The following is a 10,719-nucleotide window of genomic DNA, read 5'->3' as shown; positions in this document are numbered from 1 at the left end:
AAGACAAACATGTCCTCTTTGTGCTCTGAAGGCCTGAGAGGCTCCCCAGTACCCACAGAATGCCCTAGCTGGCATCCCGAGACCCCCACGGTTTTGCCCAAGCAGTTCCAGACACCTCCTCCCCTCCACCTCTGTTGCCCCTCCCCCCTTAGCACTCTTCCCAAATTCATGCAGGCCGAGAGACCTCGTGCTTGATCCCTTGACCTGGCTCTTGCTGGAAGCCCCCCTCCTCCATTAAAACCCTACACTTGGGGGTGGGGGGAGGGATAGCATTAGGAGATATACCTAATGTAAATGATGAGTTAATGGGTGCAGCATACCAACATGGCACATGTATACATATGTAACAAACCTGCACGTTGTGCACATGTACCCTAGAACTTAAAGTATAATAACAAAATAAAACCCTACACTTGCCGGGCACCTGTAATCCCAGCACTCTGGGAGGCCCAGGCGGGCGGATCACCTGAGTTCAGGAGTTCGAAACCAGCCTGACCAACATGGAGAAACCCCGTCTCTACTAAAAATACAAAATTAGCCGGGCGTGGTGGCGCATGCCTGTAATCCCGGCTACTCAGGAGGCTGAGGCAGAAGAATCGCTTGAACCCGGGAGGCAGAGGTTGCGGTGAGCGGAGATCGCGCCATTGCACTCCAGCCTGGGCAACAGGAGCGATATTCCGTCTCAAAAAAACACAGAAACGAACAACAACAACAACAACAACAACAACAACAAAAACCCTACACTTATTTCTGAGGCCAGCTCAAAAGGTCTTATGATTGTCTTCCCAGTGTTTCGCAGTCAAAATGAATTTCTTTCCCTTGGTATAACGTGTGTGTGCAAAACGTGGTTGCATGGATTCTTTTTCAAGGAGAGAGCTGAGCATGTTCATAGGCTGAAAGGAAAGCCACAGTAGAGAGACTTTTCCATGGAAGGTGAGGCAGGGGCATAGGTGGAGGAGGCCCCAAGGAATGAGGAGAGGAAAGGAGGTGGGCAGAGCTTTACCCCAGAGGCGATGGACGTGGATCTAGATGGACGAGGATCTAGATAAGACGTCAGCTCGTTCCCTAAAGGTCGTGCTAAAGGAGTAATGAGGGTGACCAGTGCGCAGGGGTTTGAGAAGCCCCGTGGATGTGGTGAAATAGCTGTGGGGAGAGTATTTGGCAATGCTCAATAGATTCAGGAAGAGCTACTAGGATGAATGGCTGCCGTGTGCCACAGCTCTACAGGCTTTCACGTGTGTCATCTCACGTGATCTTCTGGGGCGCTGGTGTCTCCGTTTACTAGAGGACCAATAGGAAGCTTAAAGAGAATGAGTAATTGGCCCAAGACCACCCAGCTAAGGAGTGGCGGAGGTGGGGCCCAAACGCGCGATCCAGCCCTCGCGCAGGCGCCCTGGAACTCCCCGCGCGTGCTGTGACCCAGAATTCCCGGGGCTGTGGAAGAGACCATAGACTCAACAGGAGGGGGAGTCCTGGGTAGCGCGCCGGTCTACATCGTTACTTGGCGGAAAGTTCCCATGAGTCTTTGCCAGCGTCCCCCTCCTTTTGTGAGGAATGGGATATTCCGACTCCTTAAGGGCCTGGCGCACATAAGGTATGACCTTTTCATTCCCGTTGTTATGGAGGTAGGCTCTCCAGGAATCTGGGAGTAGTAGCTAGGGGGCAAGAGCAAATAAAGAGCTCGAGCTTCTGTGGTCTCTGGGGAGATGTTCCCGGGAAGCCTGGCTAGAGGGCGGAGGGCAGCTGTTGAGATGGCGTGGTTCCCCGGCTCCTGCGTCCGCGTGGCTTTCGCGGCGGGCGCTGCGGCCCGGTGTTGGACAGCCTGGCAGGGCAGCGCGGGGCCGAATCCGGCTGCCGTGGCTGAGGCTCATGGATCACTCTTTTGTGGTAGGGCCACATCTGCCAGAGCCTGGAGTCTGCGAAGGCCGGGACCCGGTTCCCCGGCCCACCGTGGGGGTGTGCAAACCCGAGAGAACTGGGTAAGTTGGGGTCGGCTTGCAGTTTGAGGTACCCCGAGGGCGGTGTAGGTCGGTAAGATTGTAACAGTACTACTGGAAGACTTATTCGACTGTCCTGATGATACTTGTAATAGGAAGTGCCGTCAGAAGCGATAACTGACGACGTCTAATGTCTATCTGACCGCAGTCGCTGAAACCTCTACAACTTAGTTGACCGTAACTGCCAGAGCCCTGCCCTGAATTCCTGTCCTTACTCCCTCTTTAAGATTGCGTACCCACTGCAGAGTGCTGGAGACGGGGTAGCCACGAGGTAAGAGGCTCTCTGGTGTAGGGTTTAACATGGAACGTAGTTTTGTCATCTTGAATGCACGGAAATTGGCGTTTTGACAGTTTTCTACGTTTAGGTGTTTTATACACTTTAGGGTAACGTTATCAAGTCATTGCATAGGGTGGAACTTAAATAGAAACTGGAGATGGCTGCTTCAGCCACAGTCCTAACCCAGAACTGCATTTAAAGCAAACTGATAATGCAGAAACAAACTCCTTCGTTAAGAAATGTCTCCAGTAGCAGGGTTACCTTAAGTTTCAGGTAGGGTCTAGATCTGCGGTTGGAGCAGTACTGGAGGGTTGTGAGGTGCTTGACTGCTCTGATGAAATCACTAATAGGAAGTGCCGTCAGAAGCGATAACTGACGAAGACTACTCCTGTCTGATTGCAGTCAAGTCTTCACCACTTGCTGGTTCCCAGGAGTAAACTTGTCTGAACGGTGACCTAATTGCTATATTCACCTAGGTTGCAAATTCGTGAAGAATCAGCATCATGTTTGGCAGCTGAGTATTGGAGCCAGGAGCTTGCCATGAGGTAAGCCTTGCTCTATGGGGAGGCTAGTGGCTGACCACGCCTAGCTGTCAGGTCGAATATTGACAGTTGGATTTGGTTAACCTAATACCTTGTAACAGTGTAGCCTATCCCAGAGATACTGATTTTAGTTTCCGGTGGCAGTGGAGCCAGGGTGGATTACCTAGAAAGAGGGGCTACTCTATTTACCTCTTGGCTGTTTAGTCTTGGGCAAATTACCTGTCTGCCGAGATGTAGTTTTCCTCAGATGTGAAAAGGAAAAGTAATCTTAGCTTTGTGAAGTTTAAATTGATGTGACTGAAATGGAGATTACAACTCCCCTGAGGCTGGGCACAGTGGCCTGTAATCCCAGCACTTTGGGAGGCTAAGGTGGGTGGATCACATGAGGTCAGGAGTTCAAGACCAGCCTGGCTGGCCGACATGGTGAAACCCCATCTCTACCAAAAATACAAAAATTAGCCGGGTGTGGTGGCGTGTACTTGTAATCCCAGCTACTTTGGGGGCTGAGCCAGGAGAATCGTTTGAACCCGGGAGGCGGAGGTTGTAGTGAGTCGAGATCGTGCCACTGCACTCCAGCCTGGGCAACAGCGAGACTCCATCTCAAAAAAAAAAAAAATTACAACCTCCTGAGAAGCTAATTAAGATTTGTAGTCCTCAATAATTTACAAAAACTTAGAAAAATTACCTCTAATTAGGTCTTAAGGGGCTTTTGTTAGGATGGACTTAAATTTGTAAAGTCATTAATTGACTCTGTCATCAGAAATGCCTCTCCTGCTCTGCATCTGCAGTCTCTAAGGTGTATGCGCCTTCTCCATTCCCCCAGGTTTTGAGAACAGAGTGCTGTTTTAGAGCTGGCAGCAGCATCTCAGCCCAAGAGAAGGTAAGCCTTGAGCTGGCCAATGATCCCCCCAACCCCATAGTGGAATGAATAAACAGCTGATCTTGTTAAAACTCGCTTCAAAAAAAAAAGATATCAAATGATGAAATCACCCAAAATAGCTGGAATTACCGGCAGATTGTGTAGTGGTGAACCTACGGTTTTCTGAAGATATCTCTTACCCTGTGATTGACTGTCAGTTGGTGCAGAAAGTGAGACTGAAATGTAGTTTCTTTGCAGGTTATATTCCCAGAGGATGTCAGTCCCAAGGACCAGTAGCTGCCATCAGTTTGGATTCTGAAAACTAACCGGCATCAACACTGGGTGTAGAAACATGCTTGCCTTATGTATCAGAGGACATGCTCAGCAGATCCAAGAGATATATTTGGCAACTTTTTCTAGAAAAGGCACATTGGGTATCATTCATTACATTCTTGAGTTTTTTTGGGTTTTTTTTTTTTTTTTTTTGAGACAGTCTTGCTGTATTGCCCAGGCTGGAGTGTGGTGGCACAATCACAGCTCATTGCATCCTCAATCACCCAGGCCTAAGCAATCCTCCCACCTTGTAGCTGGGACTACAGCTCACAGCACACCTGGCTAAATTTTTTTTTTTGTTGCGATGGATTCTCTATGTTGCCCAGGCTGGTCTGAAGCTCCTGGGCTCAGATGGTCCTCCTGCCTCAGCTTCCAAAGGCACAGGCCAAGTTGTAGCTTTGTCCCTTGCCATCATGCCCAACAAGAGGTTCTATACCTTTTAATGAATTGACTTTCATAAATTGGTTATGTTGGTGGGCAAGTTCTTTAAGCTGGAAATTGTAAATTCCTCCTGAAATGTTTTTTCATGCAGTTGCCATGAACTAATACTACAATAAAGGATGGTCTTGGGTGTCAATTCTTGAAAATGTGTATTTGAAGAAAAAGTAAATTTCGCCTACTGTTGTCAGATATTAGCAGTCCAGATATTTGCTCTAGCTTGTAAACTTCCCTGTGGTCAGCCTAAGCTCTTAACCCCCTATTCTACAGCTTTAGACTGAAGGCAAAAGCTCAAAGCATTTAAGGCCTCCTCAATTTCGGCCCCTGCTGCTCTGTGCTGTTCCTTGGTGTAGCTTTGTTCCAGCTCCTGCAGCATTGCACCATTCCTAACCACAACCTTAACAGCATGCAGGGCCCCATACTCTAGGCCCCATCTTGCTGTCTTCCTGTGTTGGAATCTTGCCTACCAAGGCCTGTCAAGAGGGTCCTCCCCCATACTGTTTGCCCACAAGGTTCAAGAGTGATTGGCTCCCAGTCTCCCTGGACTGAACTACTTGGATCTAGGGGTTGCCTGTTATTTAGAAGAGATCCCTTAACTGGTAGGGCCCTTTCAGTAGGAGAGTATTTGGGTAAGGGGAGGGTATAAGATGAGAACCTTTGCTAAGTTAGGCTCCTTTGGGAGCCCCCAGTTTGTTTCTCCCTCTCCCCAGCCATCTTGTTGGATCTGCCAAGGGATTGGACTCCTTCATTGTCGTAGGTTTTTAAGGTTTTAAAGCCCACCTTCTGCAGTAGGTTTTCTGGAATGTGTTGGTGGATTACTTATGTTATGGGGAAAGAGTTCTTACGGCCTGTCTAGGTCAGTGAAGTCATACTGGCAAGTGACAAGAAGGAAGCCAGGTTTGTCACTTACCCTGCATGCTAAGGACATCAGAGCCCACATAGAAGTCTGGTAGTTTTTCAGCCAGCAGTGGGTAGGGAAGGTGGATAGGGGATTTCTGAACAGGACTTTATTCCTGTATGCATGGGCACCATGTCTGTCCTTAGCACTACCACATGGCATCATTGGCTGCTCTGTCAAAGGATATAGCGATAGCTGGTCCTATGGGCAGATGCCTAGAATCAAGGTGGGCCTCAGAAATAGGGCTGGGTCTCCATAAGGAGGTAGACCACGTTCAGTCCACCCCTAGCATAGATGGAACTGGGGTCTCGGGCAACCAGGAGTTACAGGAATTTTGCTAAAGATTCCCACCTTCCTTGAGTGGGGACACACTCCTCTGGTTGGAGCTTGTTCCCCTAAATAAAAAATGTAATGCAGTGCATGTAGGGGCCCTACTGTATTTTTCTGGGGGAAAGCTCTTGGTGTTCACAATGGCTCAGGCTTCCAGTACCTCCAGCCATGTGCCCATTTCCACAAGTCTTTGGGGAAGGCCATGGGCTGAGCTGAGAGGGTTCTCTGGGGCCTGGGATGACTTAAGAACCAAATGGCAGATAATGGGATAGGGGGCAGATGCAGAGGACCAACGGGAAGTTTTAACACAAATCCCCTTCCCCAGATGCTATGGTTTGCCTTTCTGTAGGTGGGTGGCCCAGGCCAATTTTTGGCAATATCCTTAACCCACCTGATAAGAGAGGCGCCCTCCCCTGCCTGCCTTGCCCATTCTACCCAACAAGGACTCCCTGGTGAGGCCCTTCACTTCCATGTCACGTCTGAGCTGCAGCTACAGTCTCCTTGCCCTCATGGTGGTCTTCGGCAGGTGCCACAGGGCCCCCTCCAGGGTCCTCCTGGCCTACTGTCCCTTCCCGGACCTCCTCCCCACTGCCCGGGCCCTCACCCAGCTCCAGGATGGTGGGTAGGTGGCCCTGCTTTGGGGAGCGCTTGCGCAGGCTGAGCAGGAAGGGCTGGGGCAAGGAGAAGATGTCCACGTTGTTGCCCAGGTCAATCCACGTGACACTGGGGAACTTGCTGGGATCCTTAAGGATGTCAGTGAGGTCGCGCAGCACGGCCCGGGTCAACCGGTTGCCATTGAGTGCCAGTGTGGTGAGGCGGGGCAGGGTGCTGAGTGCCGGCAGCAGCTGCAGGACCATGTCGTCCGTGAGGCCTGTGAAGCCCAGCTCCACGCTGTCTACCTGCTCCCCACAGCGCTGTAGGTAGCTGGTCACCCGCTCCAGGTCTCGGGAGGTCAGTGGGATTCCCGACAGGTCCACTGTGTTGTCTGGGGGGCTTCCGGCCAGGACAGCCTTGAGGCTGAAGGGAAAAAGGACAAACAAGGCTCAGGCACATGGGGCAGGCCTTTCCCCCAGAAGCTGCAGTGCCAGCCTCTGCTCGGCTCTCCGACGCTAGGGACTGCTTTTACGAAACACTTGGAGGTCGGATGCCACAAGTGCAGAGGTGGGAGCAACCAGGGACCTCAGTCCCCTGACACTGCCGCACGTCTCAGCTGTCAGGGCCCAGCTGGCCGTAGCCTGAGGTATGTGGCTGCCCCTATTTACCAGAAAAATTGAGTTAAGAGTACCATTGGGCTGTTATATGAAAGAAGTTCATAAGTGCAAAATAGTGCCTTGTATAGTAGGCGAGTGAGGAATAAACATTTGCTGCTGTATTCATCACTTGGACTCAGCTTCCCACTTCTACCACCGTTGGGTGGCAGCTCAGCCCCCATGAATGGCACAAAGGATCTCTGAGTCCCCTCTTTCAAGACCATCTTCCCCACCAGAGAAGGATTCCCTATGGGGAGCCTGTAACACAGCAGGCAGGGCAGGGCTCAGGGGCTCTGAGCCTGGTGGCAGCTGCTGACTCCTGGAGGCTGAGTGCCTTGCTCCTTGCTTCTCCTGCTTGTTCTTGGGACAGAGCCCAGGCAGTTCAAGCTGATGGCGAGTGTGCCCTTCCCTGCACACCCCCCACCCCACCCCCGCCATCTGTTTGCTGGCTCCAAGGCCCAGGTGCAGTGGTGAGATGTTCATTTTCCACATTTTTTTCTTTTTTGGAGACAGTCTCGCTCTGTCGCCCAGGCTGGAGTACAATGGCACGATCTTGGTTCACTGCACCCTCTGCCTCCCGGGCTCAAGTGATTCTCCTGCCTCAGCTTCCTGAGTAGCTGGGATTACAGGCGTCTGCCACCACGCCTGGCTAATTTTTGTATTTTTAGTAGAGACGGGGTTTCACCATGTTGGCCAGACTGGTCTGGAACTCCTGACCTCAGGTAATCCACCCATCTCGGCCTCCCAAAGCACTGGGATTACAGGCATGAGCCAACACGCCTGGCCATTTTCTGCATTTTTTTTTTTTGAGACAGTCTTGTTCTGTCACCCAGGCTGGAGTGCAGTGGCGCCATTTCTGCTCACTGCAATCTCCACCTCCTGGGTTCAAGCGATTCTCCTGCCTCAGCCTCCCGAGTAGCTGGGACTACAGGTGTGTGCCCCCACGCCTGGCTAATTTTTTGTATTTTTAGTAGAGATGGGGTTTCACTGTGTTAGCCAGGATGGTCTTGATCTCCTGACCTCATGATCAGCCCACCTCGGCCTCCCAAAGTGCTGGGATCACAGGTGTGAGCCACCGTGCCCGGCCCCATTTTCTGCATTTCTAAGTGTGCTGGGAAGGAGAGGGAGGTGGAGGGGGCTCCCAGCCTGTTCCAAGAGCATATGCTACTGTCAACAGCTCAAAGGTCATGGCTTGTACTTCCTGGCAACACAGGGTACATTTGTCCTTGAGATCTAAGCTGGGAGGCTGTCCACAGTTTGTTCATTTTGACTCTGACTGGGGTCCAGCCCCAGGGAGTTGGAAAGTAAAACTCTCAAGGCGTGACATTTAAATGCTTGGAATGCTGCCAGCCATCTGTGCAGCTTGATTTAACTTTGGTGCTATTATCAATGTCATTAATAAAGACCCATTCCACCAGGGAAGCAGTGTGGTGGTGAACAGCCTGAGCTGGGTTTGAATTCAGCCCCACCACTTACCAGCTGGGTGATCCTAACCAGTCAATTGACAACAGTGATATCTCCTCCCTAATTTGTTCCTTTTTGTTTCTTGGAGATGGAGTCTCACTCTGTTGCCCAGGCTGGAGTGCAGTGGCGTGATCTTGGCTCACTGCAACTTCCGCCTCCCAGGTTCAAGTGATTCTCCTGCCTCAGCCTTCTGAGTAGCTGGGATTACAGGCGTGCAACATCATGCCCAGCTAATTTTTTTATTTTTAGTAGAGACAGGGTTTCACTATGTTAGCCAGGCTGGTCTTGAACTTCCTACTTCAGGTGATCCGCCCATCTCGGCCTCCCAAAGTGCTGGGATTACAGGCGTGAGCCACCGTGCCCAGCCCATTTGTTCTTTTAACAAACATTTGTTAAACTCATCTGTGTGCCAGGCAGTATCCTAGACACTAGGGTCACAGTGGTGAACAGGATGGACAAAATCCCTGTTCTTCCTCTACTAGGGGGAGACAGACCACAAACAAAACCCTGAGTGTGGGGCGATACAGTAGCGTGGGGCTGTGGCTACTCAGGAGAAGGTAGTGTGTGAACTGACACATGAAAAAGTAAGCATGGGCCATCAAAAGAGTTTGGTGAAAGTTCCAGCAGAGGGCACAAAGGCCCTGAGGCTGGAAAGGGACTGGTGTGTCTGTGAACCAGCAGGAAGGCCAGTGTGGCTGGGGCGGGAGAGCAGAAGAGGTGAGACCAGGGGGCGAGGAGAGCAAATCAGAGGCCCATGCTTGGATTTCATTCAGGTGCCATGAGATTCCACCCGAGGGGAATGAGACCTCATGACATGGCTTCCGAATGAAGAATGGACTGAGCATGGGTGTGTGTGGGGAACCAGGAGAGGCCCTTAGGTTCCAGCAGAGCTCAAACTACCAGCTTTCCATTGCTAAAGAACCAGCTCAGTCTCATGGCATTCCAGGTTCCAAGGGCCCCCCGTCTTGCTGTATCCCCATATATGTCCCCTCTACCCAGGTAGAGCCCCTCCCGTAGCCAGCACCATCACAGCCTTACACTGTTCATCCACCTGGGAATGCGCCTCTCCAGGATCCATCTCCTGGTTGTGGGTGGGGGTGGGGGGCGGGTCCAGAATAGAAGGAGGCACCAGAGTTCTTTCTTCTCCATGAGGGAGGGGGACAGCCCTTCCTTCCCCAGCCTGCAGGGACCTGCAGGGATGAGCTAGCACCAGCACCAAGGCCTTGGCAGAGTCTTTGTGAGGGCACACCACTCAGCTATCATTTGCAAAAAGACAGGTGTGCTTCCTTCTCCAGGAAGCCTTCCTTCCAGGCTCCCCTCTACTTGCTTCCTACAGTGTTATCACAGCCCACAGGTTCTGTGTCCTACATGCCGCTCAACCCCTACCAATCTTCAAGGGACTCTGAACCCCCTTGTTGCTGTATGGACCAGGGACAGGGCTGGGGTCTGGGTCCCCCTGGGGACATCTGAGATAACTGAGGAGTTACTAGGGAGTGCTCTGTTGCTCAGGCTGGAGTGCAGTGGCGCCGTCTCTGCTCACTGCAAACTCCACCTCCCTAGTTCAAGTGATTCTCCTGCCTCAGCCTCCTAAGAAACTAGGATTACAGGTGTGCGCCACCACGCCTGGCTAATTTTTGTATTTTTACAGGGTTTCACCATGTTGGTCAGGCTGGTCTTGAACTCCTGACCTCAAGTGATCCACCTGCCTCAGCCTCCCACAGTGCTGGGATTACAGGCATGAGCCAAACACTGTGCTTATCTGGGAGTGCCCACTTTAGCACACCAAGAATTAGAAATTTCTCACATCTTCCTCCCACCCACCAGACCAGGGTCCCCCTCTAGCTGTTTCCCCACTCTGGAATCCTCCTTCCATCTTACCTCCTTCAGGCAGCTTCTATGACCACCCCCCATGACTCCGCCCTTCCCTTCCCTACATCCCTGGGAGGGGCGCCCTGTAACACACACTCAGCCTGGCATAGACCTGCCCAGGGGACTGTAACTCACCAAGCCTGTGGCTTCCTTTTCACCAGCCCCCGGTGCCGCCTCCACTGGGAGTGGGGGCTGAGGTGGTATGTCAGCTGCCGGCACAGCTTCTCCATGGCGCCCAGTGCATCGCCTTCCTGCAGAGGCAACCATGGGTGGTAGGGCCCTGAGTGGCTGGGTGCACCAGTCTCAGCCCCCAGGCTTCCTGTCTCCCGGGTAAGAGCCCAGCTCCCCCAGGCTGAGCTGGGGGAGGCCCTGCTCTGCTGGCCTAGGGTGGGCACCCTAGGCAGACAGCAGTGGCTGCAAACAGATCTGCAGGATGGTTTTAGTTTTTGTGAATTAGTTGCT

The 10,719-nt window shown here is 52.0% G+C and overlaps 2 protein-coding genes and 3 non-coding genes across 6 annotated transcripts in view; 4 read left to right on the top strand and 1 right to left on the bottom strand.

Annotated features, from left to right (window-relative positions):
- Positions 1–1,029: 1,029 nt before the first annotated feature.
- LOC101131455 (uncharacterized) lies at positions 1,030–4,585 on the top strand. The gene is made up of 6 exons (XM_063705973.1): positions 1,030–1,085; positions 1,424–1,594; positions 1,892–1,979; positions 2,225–2,268; positions 2,751–2,819; positions 3,934–4,585. The coding sequence occupies exons 1-6, from the start codon at positions 1,030–1,032 to the stop codon at positions 3,992–3,994; spliced, it is 489 nt and encodes a 162-aa protein (XP_063562043.1). The 3' UTR covers positions 3,995–4,585.
- On the top strand, positions 2,070–2,141 carry LOC115934838 (small nucleolar RNA SNORD49). Its single transcript, XR_004070580.1, has one exon. It is a non-coding gene; the product is annotated as a small nucleolar RNA SNORD49 (small nucleolar RNA).
- On the top strand, positions 2,602–2,672 carry LOC115934837 (small nucleolar RNA SNORD49). Its single transcript, XR_004070579.1, has one exon. It is a non-coding gene; the product is annotated as a small nucleolar RNA SNORD49 (small nucleolar RNA).
- On the top strand, positions 3,792–3,864 carry LOC115934857 (small nucleolar RNA SNORD65). The gene has a single exon (XR_004070596.1). It is a non-coding gene; the product is annotated as a small nucleolar RNA SNORD65 (small nucleolar RNA).
- Positions 4,056–10,719, bottom strand: part of LRRC75A (leucine rich repeat containing 75A) — a 50,611-nt gene continuing 43,947 nt past the window's right edge. Inside the window, exons 3-4 of one of the 2 annotated variants that reach the window (XM_004042188.5) lie at positions 10,393–10,508; positions 4,056–6,691 (exon numbers count right to left, since the gene is read on the bottom strand). In XM_004042188.5, coding sequence (XP_004042236.4) covers positions 6,148–6,691; positions 10,393–10,508 — 660 coding nt within the window. In that variant the 3' untranslated portion in view covers positions 4,056–6,147. The remainder of the gene's footprint in view (positions 6,692–10,392; positions 10,509–10,719) is intronic. The other variant, XM_004042189.5, reaches the window with a different exon arrangement.

This window comes from Gorilla gorilla, chromosome 4, assembly GCF_029281585.2.
Source record: "Gorilla gorilla gorilla isolate KB3781 chromosome 4, NHGRI_mGorGor1-v2.1_pri, whole genome shotgun sequence".
Lineage (NCBI taxonomy): Eukaryota > Metazoa > Chordata > Mammalia > Primates > Hominidae > Gorilla > Gorilla gorilla.
The sequence above is the reverse complement of the archived record's forward strand: the minus strand, read 5'-3'. Positions and strand labels throughout refer to the sequence as shown.

Coding starts and splice junctions, on each gene's coding strand:
- LOC101131455 (XM_063705973.1), top strand. CDS start 1,030: ATGGACGAGGATCTAGATAAGACGTCAGCTCGTTCCCTAAAGGTCGTG. Junction 2,269..2,750: donor GGAGACGGGGTAGCCACGAG/GTAAGAGGCTCT, acceptor ATATTCACCTAG/GTTGCAAATTCGTGAAGAAT. Junction 2,820..3,933: donor AGCCAGGAGCTTGCCATGAG/GTAAGCCTTGCT, acceptor GTTTCTTTGCAG/GTTATATTCCCAGAGGATGT.